Genomic DNA, 15,801 nt, shown 5'->3' with positions numbered 1-15,801 from the left:
TTTCCTTGTCTGTAAATTAGAGGTAATGATGGCACTTGTCTCACAGGGTTGTTGTGAGAATCAAATGAAGTGATGTATAAATAAAAAGCTTAGCATGAGCCTGGCACACGGAAAATGTTCAATAAATCTCACCTACGGATGTGAAAACAGCCTTTGATAAAGCCAAGAGAGCCTGTCCTAAATGGGAAGACTTGGCTGGATTCAAGGCCAGCCCGCTGTGGACCTGCTGTGTGACTTTGGGTCACTTGCTTCCTTCTCTGAGCCCTGGCTTTCCCTTTGTAAACTGCCTGTTCTGTCCTTTTCACCATCATGTCCCCAGAGCTGGCACAGGAGAAGGGAGGAGAAGTGATGCAGGCCCTGGCCTGGCACACAGTAGGGCTCCATACGTGGTTATTCTAAGATTGAAGGGCTGGTGGTCAGATTCCCTGTGGCCCAGGAGATGGTGGCCAGCATGGTGGACTACGACTGGGCCAGTGCCAGGGTGGCATTAAGGCGGGTCTGGGGTCCCGAGGACATGACAGGGCTGGGACAGGCCTGGATCAGGGTCTGGGGCCAAACAGCAAGCTCCTGTTTGGCACCTACTGCATACAGGGCTGCCGGTGGGCACAGCCTTTGCACACACTCCACTCTAGACTCCCCTGCTGCCCTCAGGGGGCTGCAGGCTTCACAGGACAGACTGATGGACATCGTCCTGAACAACTCATTCTACAGTGATTTATTGAGTACCTACTGTATCCTGAGGCATCCCCGGTGAGCAGCAGGCCATGGACCCTGGCAAGACTGTCTGAGGAGATGCTGTGGTCCAACTGCGGCAGCTTGAGCACCACAGACTAAACTCAGATGGGCCGATCATTCTGTTACAAGAAAGACAACTTCCGAGCCGTGGGCTTTGGGTTTCTGGCACCGCTGTGACTCCCAGGACAACCCTTGCTGGACAACTCCCTCCTGTTACAGGTGGAGAAACTGAGGCTCAGAGGGGAAAGGACCAACCCCAAGCCTGGGACCCAGCCTGAACCACAGCTCTCTGGAATTCTCTCCTGGCGAACTGCCCTTGCCCGCTCCCACCCTGCCTTCCCCCAGAGTCAGGCGAGGGATGCTGGGTTGAGGGGCTCAGGCCAAGGCCTCGGGGAGCCGGAGCCATCACAAAGGCTTGCAGAGCCCCAGGCCCTGCCCTCGCTCCCTCCTGGGCCTGCAACATCTTGTTGTGATTACTCTGCGGTGAGCGGTGAGCGGAGGGGAGCCGTGCGAGGCTCTCCATCACACACGGCCCCGGGGGGTGGGGGGGGCAGCCACGCACAAGGATGGGGGCGCCGTGGCCGAGGACAAGGAGGGGCTGAAGGACGGGGACGGGGCTCTCAGCTCCCCGGCTTAATTGGGGATATAATAGTTATTATTATTTATAACTTGCTCTTGAAGCCTCACCAGGAGAGTGCGTTCACCGCCTGCACCATCCAGGCGGGCGTTAAATAATTACACCGAGACCTAATCGGCGGTGAAACTCCCCGTGGGCTCCCACTTCCTTAGTTCGCTGATTGCTGATATTTTGGGGGTGAAATATGACCATTTTTTACGATCAAAGAGATCAGAGTTGCAAAGGAAAGAAATGGAAAATGGGGGGGGGGGCCTTTCCAGTTTTCTTTTCCTCGGACTTCGTGGTCTGGTAAAGTTTCTTTAGACGTGCAAAGATTTACACACCTTTCTGCAGGGAGCCTTCAATTACAGGCGGCTCCTCACACATTTCCCCGGGCGGCGCGGGAACAGTAAGTCATTGAGGAATGGACAGGCCTCCGCGCTCACTCCGGGCCTTTGAGGAGAATGTCTAATGACTTTTTTTGAAGTGGAGGTCAAGGTTTTTTAAATAAAACAATCTGTATTAATGCCATTTCCTTTTGAGCTGTGGCTGTGGATTTTTTTGGACACGGGAGGCAGGGGTGGGGAAGGGCATCATTTTTCTCTCACCAGACAACGCGTCCCTAATGAGATACATTTATTAAAACTCTGTATATCATCACCCCGTCAGGGACGCTGAGCGGGACCCCGTCTCCCTCGTGGCTTGTTTCGGGTTAGCGGGCTGTGCGGATGGCCCCGCAGGCTGGCTGGCTCTCGTTGCCACTGGTCTGCCCCCATCCCTAGTGCAGCCTTCACCGCTGCATTTTGCGCCCGCTCCCCAGCCCCCATTCCCTCTGGTCACTCAAATCTTGGTCCAGCCCATCGGCCGCAGGTCCTTTACCTTCCCACCCCACCCCGGCCTCCTGCTGCTCCGTGCTGGCCCGTCAGGTTCCTGGAGGCCTTCCTCCCTCCCCAGGAGGAAGTACGCCTCTGTGGTTATGCCAAGGACTCTGCCCGAGGCAGAACTGAGTTCCAGTCCCAGCTCGGCCACCAGCCCTGTGACCGGAAGCCAGCTACCCAGTTTCCCCAAACTTTCATTTCTTTATCTGTCTAACTCTTGTTATCTCTCCACCCCCGGGATTCCCTGAGGCTGCCAGAAGGTTCTGCTGAGCATCCCTAGCATCTGCCTGGTGCCCGGCTCACGGCACATGTCCACTGACGGCAGCGGCCGCCGTCCCCACCTTCACTGCTTCCCCAGACCTAGAGCAGAGCTGAGCGCAGGGCCCGTGCTGTGCCCCGCTCCCTGCAGCTCACGAGCTGGACCTGAACGGGGGCTTAGCACCTCTATCAACACGTTTTTATCCAGGGCCTGCACAGCGCTGGGGCACAAGGGAGAGAGCAGTGATGCAGACAGCCCCGTCCCACAGAGACGGCAATACGCCAATCTGGGTAGGGAAGTACGCAGCAAGATGAGGGGAACTGTGGGGCATGGGCTGGAGGATGGGTCAGAGAGGACTTCCCGAAGGAAGGGGTGTTAAGCTGGCTCTTGCAGCATGACCAGGACGTAGCAGGTGACAGGGGGCGGGGTCTCGGGGCCACCAGGCAGGAGACCCAGTACATGCAAAGGACCGTAAGGCCTCCAATCTTACCTGCTCCAAGGGGCCAGGGCCAGCCGGAGCATCCTTTCTGGTCTCACTGTGCCTCACTTTCCCCTCCAGGCCAAGAACTCGAATTATGTTTTTAAACTGCTCTGCACGCACCAAGGTCAGGAGACATCCCTTCCACAAGTGTGCACTGTGCTCCTTCCTGTGCCCACTCTGGGCGGGGCCAGGGGCTGCCCTGGGGACCAGGTTGGAGCTGGCCCCTGTCCTCGGGGCTCACAGCTTACAGAGGAAGAGCCAAGACGATGTTCAACTCAGAGCTGCCTTCAGCCATCCAGTTTTCTGAGGAGGAGGATGGTCATGGGCCCAGAGTGGAGAGCGTATTCTCCGCCTACAGCCCTGTCTCGAGGAGCTGTGGGAGCCCTGTGTGCGCCTGGGGGCTCGGGGCGGGGGGGAAATGGTCTTGGAGACCCTGGGCAGGATTGCTAAATTCGGGAAGCTGGCTGGAGGCCGTGTCCGAGGGTTTGGCCATGGGGGTCAAGGCTGGGAAGCCATCTACTCATTCCAAGGTCCACAAGCACCCACTCTGGCCCAGCTGTGGGCTGGGGCCTGGGGCCTGGGGGGTCCTGCTCCACAGGGGCAAGAGAGAGACCAATGCCCCTGGCCCCACCTCCTCTCTCAGCCAATTCCTGCCCACGCGTGGCACCCGCTGTCACCACCGCTGGCTGCCCAGGCAAGGTCAGCATCTCTGGGCCCGGCTGGGAGCCCCTGCCTGCCTCCCTCACTGCTGCCTCCCGAGAGCCGAGCCGGGTGCCGGCACCACGAGCACAAAATAAGCAGCTGCTGAGGGAAGTCCTGACTGTCCCAGCAAGCCACGCGGCGCATCTGGACAGCATCCAGACAGGCCTGGGGGCAAACCCCAGCACTGCCACTCGTGGGCTCCGTGACCTTGGGCAGGTCATTTCCGCTCTCATCTGCAAATGGGGTGAATACAGGCATCTACACCTCAGGGGTGTCGGGAAGAGGAGTCCCCATGATGCGTGTGTCAGGCAGGGCCTTGATAAACGCTGGCACCAAGGGACTCTCCTGGGCCTGGCGATTTCTGGAAACCTCTGGAACTTACTCTCCTGGTCTGTCAAGTGGACCTTTACCTCTTGTCACTGCTGACACCCCACAGCCAAATCCCAAGGCACAGGCCGGTCACACCCCCTCTCCCCTCCTGGCTCTCCCATCTCTGTCTCTGGCTCAGCAGTCCTCTCTCTCTGCTCTCCTGCCTCTGTCTGCGTCTCCACCACGGTTTCCCTGTCTTTGGTTTCTCTGTCTCTGCCTGCCAGGAAGTCTGTCCCGGAGGAACCAGTACTCCAGGGCTCGACTGCGTTCTCTCTTACAGCAGTGGGATGGGAAGAGGGAGGGAGGGAAGGAGAGAGACAGAGAGGAGGGAAAAAAATCAAAGCCCACATATTGGTTCCAGATGTGGCCCTCTCTCACGGCCCTCTCCAGCAATTTAATTAAATTCCCCCAGACAGCCAGGAGGGTTTCTTAATGATCAAATTTCCCGGCTCCCCTCCTCGACCGGCCCACTCTGTCTCCCTGACGGATGGCCGACGGGACTCTTCCTGCCGTCAGCTTTGCCAAGCTGCGCCCGTGGGGGTGGCGGGGGGCTTCCTGGGGAGCACAAAGGACCCTGCCCTGCCCCCACCCCGGCCCTTCCTCCTTCCCCATGGGCTCGGAGCCCTCCTGGGCTCTCCTTTGGCAGAGCCCGACTGGGCCCAGCTGCGGTGGCTGGAGGGGGCCCACCGGTCCCTTCCTTTGAGGTCTGTCTCAGGTCTGGCCTGCCAGGGACTGATGCCAAGTGGGCACCAGGGGCTCCGATGGGGGAGTCTCTGGGATCAAGACTTGAAGCTCACAGACCAGCCAGAGAGCGGGCAGCCTCAGACCTCCTGGGCACCCTCCCCCCATCCATTTGGCAGCCTGAGAGACCAAGGCTCAGAGAGGGCAGGGCCTGGGCCAGGATCACACAGATCTGCTCTTCAGGGCCGGGAGAGGCAGAGGCAGGTTGACTAGAGGTTAGGAGGGTGGGTCTGCAGAGGGGCCCAGACTATTTCTTGGGATGGTTCCCCCATGTGGAGCTCAGGGTGACTCTCAGTAGGACCTCTGATGCCGGAGTGGGAAGGAACCTAGGCAAACCTTGGAACCAGCATCTTCTTGTGTGAATGGGGCAGGGGGCTAGGAGAGGGCCAGGCCAGAGCCCAGGCCCCAGACTCCCTCCCGTCTTGGGATGAGGGATCTGGGGGGCTCTGTATGGACTGAATATTTGTGTCCCCGGCCCCCAAATTCATATCTGAAGCCCTAACCTCCAGGTAGGGGTGGGGCCATTGGAAGGTAGGCAGGTTAGATGTGGTCATGAGAGTGGAGCCCCCACGATGGGATTAGCGCCCTTCTAAGCAGAGGAAGAGACAACAGAGGGCTCTCTCCCCGCCCGCAGGCAGGACGAGGTCGTGTGAGCACCCAGCCAGATGGTGGCCACCTGTGGGCCAACAGGCGAGGCTGCAGGATGGATCCTACCTTGCTGACACCTTGATCTTGAACTTCCCCGACTCCAGAACTGTGAGAAATGAATGTCTGTTGTTTAAGGCCCCCAGCCCACTGCATTTTGTACAGCAGCCTGGGCCGGCTAAGACAGGCTCTAAGCACCTGCTCACGCTGTTCTCCTGGGCTTCTGAGGCCCTGAACGCTCGCCTCACATGGAAGAGGCTGAGGGTCAGGCAGGGCCTCTGATGTGGGCACACGGGGACGGCAGAGAAAGGCGGGTCCCTCAGTGTCCCCTCTGAGGCTCTGGGCTGCCTACCTGGGGGCTTCACCAGAGCCCCAAACTGGCTCTCACAGGCCCCATGGCCTGGCCGAGCACCAGGACCACCTGGGCGTGTCTGGTGTGGAGGGGGGGGCCACATGAGCGAGGAGGCTGGTCTTGGAGCAGGGGGCTCTGGCCAGCAGGGGCAGGTGTCCTGGAGGGGTGTATGATGGGGAGGAGCGGGGCAGGCCCCTGGGAGCACAGAGGTCCCTAGAGCTTGACTTTCCTGAGCGTCGGGGTCCCCAAAGTTCTCCTGGGTGCCCTTAGAAGAGCAAATGGAATGAGGAATGGGACAAGAAAGTCTTGCCCTGGCCCAGCCAAAGTCCTACCACTGGCTCCTGCTCCCAGCCTCCTGGTGCCTCAGTTTCCCCCTGAGCCCATCGAGGGCAGGGTGTCTGGGAGCAGAGAATCGGGGCCCTGCCCTTCAGCTGCGGGCCCCGAGGGCGGGCTGGGTGGGCAATAGTGTCCTGAGCTGGGCTCTGAGGAGAGGGGAGCACCAGGCTCTGGGTTCGAATCCCACCTGGGCCTCAGCAGCCGGCCAAGCTCCAGTTGGTCAGTTCTCTCTGAGCCTCGGTCTCCTGGACGATGACACGGGACTCTGCTGTCGCTTCCTTCCTGGGTGTGAGGACAAGTCAATGAGGTGACGCGTGTCAAGCTCCCCATCTAATTCCTGGGGCGCAGGACGCACTCAGCCAAAGGCTGCTATTGTTCTCAACTGATGGTTTGTACGGCCCGGCTGGGCCCATGGTACCCAGAGCGCTGGGGAGGTCAGCGAGTGAGGCACAGTCCAGGCTGGGAGGGCCCCAAGGAGGGCCATTCAGGAGGGCCTCCGGCAGAGGTGACCTGCATGCTGGGAAGGATGTCACTAGACGGAGTGGGGAGGAGAAAAGGCTTTGTGGGCAGCCCAGGCCTTGCTCTGCTGTTCATGGCTGTGAACCCTGAACCCCAGGTATCAGAGGAGTGTGCTGGCCTGATTCCCGGGCTGTGGCTGATTTACTGTTCTGAGTCTTAGGTAAGACACACTGACTTGTAAAAAGGTAGAAAATATCTTCAGAAGCACAAAGAAGATAAAGGTTCCCCGGATCACAGCCCTAGAAACAATCACCGCTACCACCCCAGCATGTGGCCGTCAAGAATTAGCCCCGCCCACATGTACATGCATACATGCACACACGCAGGCGGGCACACACACGCTTTTCCTCCATGGGATCACACAGTACCTACTATTCTGCAGCTCGCTTTGTTGAGCTGCTGTGGGGCAGTCTGGCACCTAGTCAGTCCCATGCGTCAGCTGTTATCACTGTTGGTGTTGGACAGCTGGAGAGGGTAAACCCTCCTTATGTGTGTTGATGGTTTTTCATGCTTTGTGACTCACCTGTGTGTGTCCTTTGCCCATTTTTCTGTTAGTGTTTTTTGCCTTCTTCTTGTTGATTTTTCATAATTCTTTATATATGAAGGTTATCTCCCTCTGTACATTGGATAGTCAGAGTGACTCCCAGACTCCCTGGGGAGTAGAAGGCAGGGACAGAACCTGCCAGGATCTGAGCACTGGGGGCTTGGCCCCAGGACCCCCAGCCTGTGAAGGAACCCTGGAGTTGGGCAGCAGGAAGTGGCAAGGTTATCAGGGCAGTGAGAGGCAATGACAAGGAAAGAAGAGAGAGGTCCAGAGCTGAAGTCAGAGGCTCTGAGAGACAGAGCCTTAATGGGAGGCAGATGGAGGAAACGAGGTTGCTCTTGCTGACAGGAGGGAGGTCAGGGGTCACAGAGCTTTCCAAAGATAGGAGGCTGGGCGACAAGTCGGCGGCAGGGCCTGGCTCCAAAGGGTGGTGCCGAAGGGCTGTGACAGAGTGGGGGTCAGCTCCCCCCACCCCCGCATGTCCAGACCCTCTCAGGCCCAGAGGCGGAGGAGCTGCAGGGAATCCAAGCCCCAGAGGCCAGACATATGCAAGAGTGCCCCAGATCTGAGCTGGAGTCCCAACCTAGCTGTGCAACATTGGGCAAGCACCTAATCGTCTCTGAATCTCAGTTACCCTGTTGGAAAAATGACAATACCATCACCTACTTAACAGGATCTATTGAGATTGTGATGTCAAGCCTTTAGCACAGCTGGCACATTGAAATGGCTCAGTAAATAAAAGTTAACTCCTGGGGCCAGCCCAGTGGTGTAGCAGTTAAGAGAGCACGTTCCTCTTCAGCGGCCGGGGATTCACTGGTTCGGATCCTGGGGGCGGACTCGGCAGCGCTTGGCAAGCCATGCTGTGGTAGGTGTCCCACATATAAAGTAGAGGAAGATGGGCACAGACGTTACCTCAGGGCCAGTCTTCCTCAGCAAAAAGAGGAGGATTGGAGGCAGATGTTAGCTCAGGGCTAATCTTCCTCAAAAAAAAAAAAAGTTAACTCCTTATTGGTGCTATCCTGGTCACGGGACAGCGATAGTTTTCCTCTTGGCAGAGCCCACCAGCGACACCAAGGACCTCTTCATTGGCTCCAAGGGTCTCCAGGTTACAGGAGAGGAAACTAAGGCCCAGAGACCAGAAGGACCAAGCCTGGGGTCCTCCATTAGAGCGGCTTCGTGTCCCCGAAGGAGGTGAATCCAGCCGTAGCCCCTGACCCCCAGGACGGTCGCCTCACTTGGAAATGGGGTCTTTGCAAATGTGATCCAGTTAACATGAGCTCATACTGGATTAAGGTGGGCCCTAAATCCAATGACTGGTGTCATGTAGAAAGGACAGGGAGATCTGGACAGAGACACGGACACAGGGAAGAGGGCTGTGTGAAGACAGAGGGAGCCAGAGACAGGAGTGGCGCCACCACAAGCCAGGGACACCAGGGGCCGCCAGACACCGGAAGAGGCAAGAAAGGAGGCTCCTCTGGCACCTCTGGAGGGAGCACGACCCTGCCGACACTGAGTTCAGAGCAAGGGACCCTGGATCAAATGACAGAGGCTGTGAAGCCCCTGGGTCGCCTGTGAGCTGCTGCGCCATCCAGGGCCTGGGGATCAGTTGAGAGATGGGGTGTGGAGCCTCAGAACAGGGAGAGATATTCCCATGCCCCAGGGCAGTGCCTGGGGACACTGAGGCACCTCGGAGCAAGTGCCCCGTCCAGATGCTCATTGTTGGCAGACAGGAGTCTGGGCCGGGTGCCCTATCTCCTGACTTGACAAGATAAGCTGGAAACCTCCATTCCTGTGTGAGCAAAATCTCCTGATTTCAGCCAAGGAGCACACACTTCTTTCCTAGAGCAAGAACCCAGGCAGACGTGGGCTGGGAGCCATGGACCCTGCGGTCCCGAGACCCTTCTGGAAGCTCAAGGTGGCCTGTCCTAAAGGGGCTTCACCCTGGCTGCCCACCCCTCCTTTTTGCCCCTTTAGGTAATGGAGGGGGAGGCCAAATGAGGCTTTGGAGCAACGGGGGTTTTGATAGCTTGTCTTTTGATCTGCACCACAACCTTGCAAATTTAATAACAGCGAGCAATTTATCCAGCCCCTGCTGCATACTTGACCTACTGGGTCCCCACAGCTGGACCTGGGCATGCTTTGGATTGGGTTTTCTCCTGAAATCTGTTTTGCTCTTGGTGGAGGAGACCCACTCTCCAATTTTTTATGGTTAATCCTAAAACACATCCGGTTGTCTTTAAACGTGCCTCTAACTTTTTCTCCTCCACTGGACAACTTTCCTTTCCGGTAGGTTGCAGCGGGAGAGACCCCCAAGCCCGCATGGTCGGGGGTGGGAGGCCAAGGCGAGATGTGCACCGCTGGGACGGGGACACCTCTTCATAACGGACTTTCTAGAATCGCGAAGACATCACGGCTCCGCTGTGGGACTCGAGGTTGGGGAGGCCTAAATGGGTGGCCTAAGGGAAGATGCCCAAACCCCAGAAAAGTGGCGCCAGGCTTGGTTCCTTCCTGCTCGACTCCACTTCACCGACGCTTACAGAGCTCTCGATCCAAGACCTTGGGTGGGTGCGATGATCCCGGTTTTGCAGATGGAGAAATTCAAGTTCACCGAGTCCATCACGCAGAAAGTGGGAGGAGCCAGCAGCCTGCTGGGCCACGAGCTCCCGGGACAGAGACCAAGGAAGGGTCAGGGTGGGTGGGCGTGCAGTCAGCGTTTGGGGAGGCGACAGCCAGGCCACGCCGGCAGGGGCCGTGGTCCGATCCGTGTCCAGGGTGGCTCGGGGCCCGGGTTCAGTCACCTCCTCCGCCCGGGGGAGCCGGGCCGCGGCGCGCGATGGGCGGAGCTCGGACGGCGCCCAGCGGCCGCTGGCGGGATCGCAGGGTGGCGCAGGGCCAGGCTGGGCCGGGGCGGGAAGGGGCGGGCCCGCGGCGGGGTTCCGACGGGCTGGGCAGCGGTCCCCGCGCTCCCTCCCCCGGCGCCGCTCCTCCAGGACTGCGCCAGCTCGCGCTCCCGGACGCGCCGTGGTCCTCCGAGCCCACAGGGGGCGCTGGCGCCACCGCTCGCTGCCCCGGGCCGGCGCGGACCGGAAGTGCGAGGGCCACTTCCGGCGCGGGCAGGCAGCGGGTCGGGCGGGTGAGTGGGCCGGACGCGGGCGCCGGAGAGGCGGAGGCCAGCGGGGCGGTGGCCGCCGGATTGCGCCCGGCCGCCGAGATGCCGTTCTTGCATGGCTTCCGCAGGATCATCTTCGAGTACCAGCCGCTGGTGGATGCGATTCTGGGCTCCCTGGGCGTCCAGGACCCCGAGCGGCAGGAGCCCCTGGACGGGTAACTCGCTCCGCTGCCACCGGCGCTGCGGCCCTTTCATTGTCACTGCGGGCGGGGCGGGGCTGGGTGGCCATGTCCCCACCTTACGGAGGAGGAGGCCGGAGTTGCGCGGCTTCGAGCGCGAGCTCCTGGGCGCCGGCTCGGCTGCCGCGCCTTGCAGGGCGGAGGGTGCCCCGGGCCGGCGCGGGCGGGCAGGCGGGCAGGGAGGGCGCGGGGCGGTGGGGGGGAGCGGCGGGTGTCGGCAGGGCCTCCGCCCCGGGGCCCCACCCCGTGCCCTGCCTGTCCTGTGCCCTCCTCCTGCAGCTGCAGAGGAGCAGGCTGGCATCTGTGAGGCCCTCAGCTTTCACCCCAGAGCGGCGCGAGAGGGAACTTTCTGTAGCTGAGTTTGCACTTGATGTAGACAGGAGCAGGTCTGTTCGTGAACCTGCGGGGAATGTGCTAGAACGTGAATTGTTCAGGGTACATCAGTGAGCTAGACAGAACGCCAGCCTCCGCGATGCTTGTGCTCCGAGGAGCGAGCCTGTAATGTAAATACAGTGTGTAGTGTGGGAGGTGTAACGGGGAACAAAGCAGAGGAAAGGGGGACCGTGTGTGTTGGGGGGGATCCTGTGGAATTTCAAACACGGTGGTTATTGTGAGTCTCCTCAGGACCTTGGGTGGTAAGGGAGGCTTTCTTTGTCACTATTCCGCTCCCTCTGAGGTTTGTCCTGAAAATGCACCGTGAGGTGTTTCCTCACCTCCATGGTCGTCCTGGGGGAGGGTGGGGCTGCCTCGGGGGCTGCTTGGCCTTTTCTAGCCCCAGACATGAGGCAGGAGTTCTGACTCAGGATGTTTGCCTTGCAACCATGGGCACTCTTGGCTGGGGGGTGAGACGGAATCCTGCCAGGCAGTACGATGGACCCTTGATCCCACTAGTTGAAAGGGTGCTGATGGGGAGACTAAGGGGGTGGGGGGAGCACCCGAGGGGAAGGGGAGCCTCCCCAGGAGGAGGAGATGGTGGCCTGAGAGGGGTCTGCGTGCGTGGTCGTGGAGCTGCCCCCAAGCCTGCATTCTGAGGGAAAGTCGAGGCAGTTCCTAGTGGGCAGTGCTGGCGGGGGAGGTGGGTGGCTGGGGTGTGAAGGGCCTGTGTGTATTCAGCCTTTGGGAGGCCAGGGGCTAAACGTGTGGGTACGCGTGAGCCGGGAAGGAGGGCCGCTGACGGCTGCCTGGGCTGGGCTGGCACCCTCTGCAGCTCAGGGACGGTCAGTGTCGGAGGAAGCAGGGTCTGGGTCTGGTTCTTGCTCCTGCCCGCAAGGGTGCCCTTCAGTCCCGACAGCCCAGGTGGGTGAGGGTTTGTACCCAAGCCAGGGACCAGATTCTCTGGGCAACTTGGGAGGAGGCTGAAGACACCCCCAGTCCTTTCTCAGCAAACCGGAGGAGTCTGCTCCAGTTACAGGGTCCACCTGGGCCCGCCCTCTCCCAGCCCTCTTCCGAAGAGACTTTCTGCCCCATAGAGCCAGGGCCCTGCTGGGGGGCGATGGCAGCAGGAGACTAAAAGCCACCACCCACAGGGTGCCCAGGCTGGCTGGTCCCACAGCTCTTTCCACCCTCGCCTCTCTTGCCCCAGGCCCAGTTATGTCGCCAGCGAGGAGAGCCGACTCCTTGTTCTCACTGAGCTGCTGGAGAGAAAGGCCCACTCTCCATTTTACCAGGAGGGCGTGAGCAACGCCCTGCTGAAGATGGCCGAGCTGGGGCTGACCCGCGCAGCCGACGTCCTCCTGCGGAACGGGGCCAACCTCAACTTTGAAGGTCAGCTGGAACCCGAGGGGCTGGGTGGGTGGGGGCCCAAGTGTGGGCGGCCAGGCCTCTGGGCTCTGCTTTCACTGTTCTCCTAGGAGCTAGCGTCCTCACTTCTTCCGTGGGTGATGACGAAGGAAACAGGTCGGTGGCCTGCCGTCTCCTGGGGACTTGCAGATGGCCGCAGCCACCTCTGCTCCGAGAGCCAGTTTGTTGCTGCTTCTCTCTTGTGATGGATTTAGCAAACCTTGCCCAGCCCCCAGCCAAGTCCCCGCTTCCATTAATGTGAAAATGTGGCTGCTGGCCCCGTGCCCAGAGCTAAGGGAAAGTAATTTTCTGCCACTTATTCTGAGCCATCTTGCATTTCCGTTCCTGCCATAGGGAGGGGGAGACAGATAAGCCACGTTGGGTGTAAGTCACTGCAGGATGTGTTGGCTTTTAGCTTGTAAGTTCCGGGGGGTGGGGGCGGGTAGAGCCATTTTCCTTTCTTCTCTGGCTTTTGCCAGGAGAGGGCAGGGAGACATGCAGGGGGACTGTGACCGAATGGGGTCTTTGTGCTGACACAGGATGTGACCAGGCCCCTCTCCCCTCCCTATCTGAGGACAGGCTCCGAGACTGCTGGGCTCCCGGAGCATCAGGGAGCGGAGGAGGGGGAGGCTGTTCTGAAGTCCGTCACTTGAAGAGCCGGCTCTGAGAACTTGGCTGTTACTGCCGGGCTTAAGGAGCCGGCACTCTGGGTGTTCCTCCCAAACAGCCCGAGAGGAGATGCCCTGTTTCATGGTCCCATTTCCCAGAGGAGGGAAGTAAATCCCAAACAGATTGAGTGCCTCGCCCACTAAAATGCCCCCAGGGCCTGAACCCAGGTCTGACTGGAACCCACGCTCTGGCATCCCCTGAGGACAGCTCTGTCCTGACCCTCACGGTGACCGGAGCCTGGGCCTCTTCAGGTGGGAGTGCTGGGGCTGGGCTGCCAGGCTGGCTCCCGGGATCCTGCGAGAATGTGCCGGACTGACGTGAGCTGTGTCCGTGCCTTCAGACCCAGTCACCTACTACACAGCCCTGCACATTGCCGTCTTGCGAAACCAGCCGGACATGGTGGAGCTGCTGGTGCGCCATGGGGCTGACATTAACCGGAGGGACCGGGTGAGCCAGCTCCAGCCTGCTCTGCGGGGGCGTGGTGGGGGCCGTGAGCAGCCTCCCAGGCTCCCGGGCCAACCCGGCTGTGCTTTCTTGGCTCAGATCCACGAGAGCAGCCCTCTGGACCTGGCCAGCGAGGAGCCAGAGCGCCTGCCCTGCCTGCAGCGCCTGCTGGACCTCGGTGCTGACGTCAATGCAGCTGACAAGCATGGTGGGTGCCTCCCACGGGAAGCAGGCGGGCTGGGCCCAGGTGCCCCAGGACAGCGGCAGGCGGGCAGGCTGGCTGCGGCCTGTCTGAGGGTGCAGCATGGCCAGGCACGCAGGGGCACTTTGCTGGCTTTCAGAGGCTTTAAAGAGGCAGTGCGGTCATCGTCTGCCAACCCCTTGAGGCTGTCAGTGGGAGGAGACACCGTGTGCATGCCCCACCTGAGGGTGCTGTGTCTGGGTCAGGAGTCCTCCTTTGCTGGCCCTTCTGCTCCTTTCCTCTATGAGTGGAAAGAGAATGGCCAGGAGCCTGTCACCCTCAGCCATAGCTGAGGTCGGTCCTTTTTCAAGGTCATTTTCTGACCCCGAGCCGCTGTATCTCCCCTCCCTGTGGGTTGCCCTGACCTCGGCTCCCGGGCCTCCGCTCCCCTCTCCCTCCGCAGGAAAGACTGCTCTGCTCCACGCCCTGGCCAGCAGTGACGGCGTGCAGATCCACAACACTGAGAACATCCGGCTCTTGCTGGAAGGAGGTGAGGCGCGTCCCCAGGCTGTCCAGCTTCCCCCTTGGCCCCACACTCCCGTGTCTGCAGGCTCCCCCCGTACGCCGTCAGCGTTCCTGTGCCGGGGGTGAGGCCTTCTCCCTGCTGGCTCTTCCAGGGGCAGACGTCAAGGCTACCACCAAAGATGGGGACACCGTGTTTACCTGCATCATCTTCCTGCTTGGCGAGACGGTGGGAGGGGACAAAGAGGAGGCCGAGATGATCAACCGCTTCTGCTTCCAAGTCACGCAGCTGCTGCTGGCTCACGGGGCCGACCCCAGCGAGTGCCCGGCGCACGAGTCCCTCACCCACATCTGCCTCAAGAGCTTTAAACTCCACTTCCCTCTCCTGCGCTTCCTGCTGGAGTCCGGAGCCGCCTATAACTGCTCCCTGCACGGGGCGTCCTGCTGGTCTGGCTTCCACATCGTCTTCGAGAGGCTGTGTTCGCACCCGGGCTGCGCTGAGGACGAGAGCCACGTGGACCTCCTGCGGAAAGCCGAGACCATCCTGGATCTCATGGTGACTAATTCCCAGAAACTCCAGCTGCCGGAAAACTTCGACATCCATCCTGTGGGCAGCCTGGCAGAGAAGATCCAGGCCCTGCACGTCTCCTTGAGGCAGCTGGAGAGCTACCCGCCGCCCCTCAAGCACCTGTGTCGCGTTTACATCCGGCTCCACCTTCAGCCGTGGCCTGTGGACGCGAAGGTCAGAGCCCTCCCTCTGCCCGACCGGCTGAAGTGGTACCTCCTCAGCGAGCACAGCGGCAGTGTGGAAGATGGCATCTGACAGTCCGGACTGAGGGGAGCGGGCTGGGCGCTCAGCCTGTTGGTGGTCAAGTCCCCACAGCCACCTTCGGGGAGGACCTGGGGTCCCAGCTGTCAGAAGGTGCAGGCTGAAGCCAGACTTGGTCCTCTGAGACGGAGAGCCCAGTGGAGTGCCGCAGCTGCCTTCAGTCCGGTGGGAGAAGGCTGCTCTGCCCCAAGGTGACAGCCCCCTCTCCGGTAGCACCCTCAGTCTCACCCACCCTGGAAAGAGGAGAGGGCTTAGATTCGGGACAAGCTCACCCCTCAGCAGGGAGGCTGCGGGTCTGGGTGCTCCTGAGCTGCAGGAGGTGGTCCGTCCCGCACGGATGTGGCAGAAGCTGGCAGGAAGCGGGGCGGGGCTCTGCGGGTGCAGCCTGGCTGAACCCCTTCCCTGCTCTCGACTGGCGCTCACTGAGGCTTCTGGTGGGCTGGGGAGAAGGCTGAGCTGACCCTGCTGGCTTCTGCAGCTCTGGGACCAGGTCCCCGGGGAGCCCCCTGGCCAAGGCACACGGGTGGGCTTTGGTGGCAGCTGTTTGTGCCAAACCTGAGGTCTTGGGGACCACGCCTTCTACAACAGAGCAATCATGCATGACCAGGGATAACCCTTTCCAAAATGTCTTGTTTTGTGAGGGGTTCACCCAAGTGGAAGCTCCCAAGACTGAAAGCCGACTGTCCTGCCCCAAGCGGAGCCCCCACAAAGCTGTTCTCAAGTCACAGTGAACTGTGTAAACACCTTAGGGATAAGTGGAGGCAACAACGTGATATATTTATATTATAAAATTAAATGGATTTCTCTCGGCCAGCAAGCACCTTGTGTACATTTCCGCCCCCTCCCCGCCCC

The 15,801-nt window shown here is 60.3% G+C and overlaps 1 protein-coding gene across 5 annotated transcripts; it reads left to right on the top strand.

The window, feature by feature from the left end:
• The first annotated feature begins 10,267 nt into the window (after window positions 1–10,267).
• ASB6 (ankyrin repeat and SOCS box containing 6) lies at window positions 10,268–15,766 on the top strand. 5 transcript variants are annotated; one of them, XM_070596880.1, is made up of 6 exons: window positions 10,268–10,501; window positions 12,108–12,289; window positions 13,314–13,420; window positions 13,517–13,625; window positions 14,062–14,148; window positions 14,276–15,766. In XM_070596880.1, the coding sequence occupies exons 1-6, from the start codon at window positions 10,389–10,391 to the stop codon at window positions 14,941–14,943; spliced, it is 1,266 nt and encodes a 421-aa protein (XP_070452981.1). In that variant the 5' UTR covers window positions 10,268–10,388; the 3' UTR covers window positions 14,944–15,766. The 5 variants fall into 5 exon arrangements, with proteins under 5 accessions (XP_070452981.1, XP_070452984.1, XP_070452982.1 ...); XM_070596881.1 differs by lacking the exon at window positions 10,268–10,501 and adding an exon at window positions 10,559–10,911; XM_008521597.2 differs by lacking the exon at window positions 10,268–10,501 and adding an exon at window positions 10,714–11,028.
• Window positions 15,767–15,801: the final 35 nt, after the last annotated feature.

This window comes from Equus przewalskii, chromosome 26, assembly GCF_037783145.1.
Source record: "Equus przewalskii isolate Varuska chromosome 26, EquPr2, whole genome shotgun sequence".
In the NCBI taxonomy this organism is placed as follows: Eukaryota; Metazoa; Chordata; class Mammalia; order Perissodactyla; family Equidae; genus Equus; species Equus przewalskii.
The sequence above is the reverse complement of the archived record's forward strand: the minus strand, read 5'-3'. Positions and strand labels throughout refer to the sequence as shown.

Bases quoted from the DNA above. Each gene is read 5' to 3' on its own strand.
- ASB6 (XM_070596881.1), top strand. From the start codon at position 10,574: ATGTCCCCACCTTACGGAGGAGGAGGCCGGAGTTGCGCGGCTTCGAGC. The intron at 13,421-13,516 runs GTGAGCCAGCTC...TTCTTGGCTCAG, and splicing joins ACATTAACCGGAGGGACCGG to ATCCACGAGAGCAGCCCTCT. The intron at 14,149-14,275 runs GTGAGGCGCGTC...TGGCTCTTCCAG, and splicing joins CCGGCTCTTGCTGGAAGGAG to GGGCAGACGTCAAGGCTACC.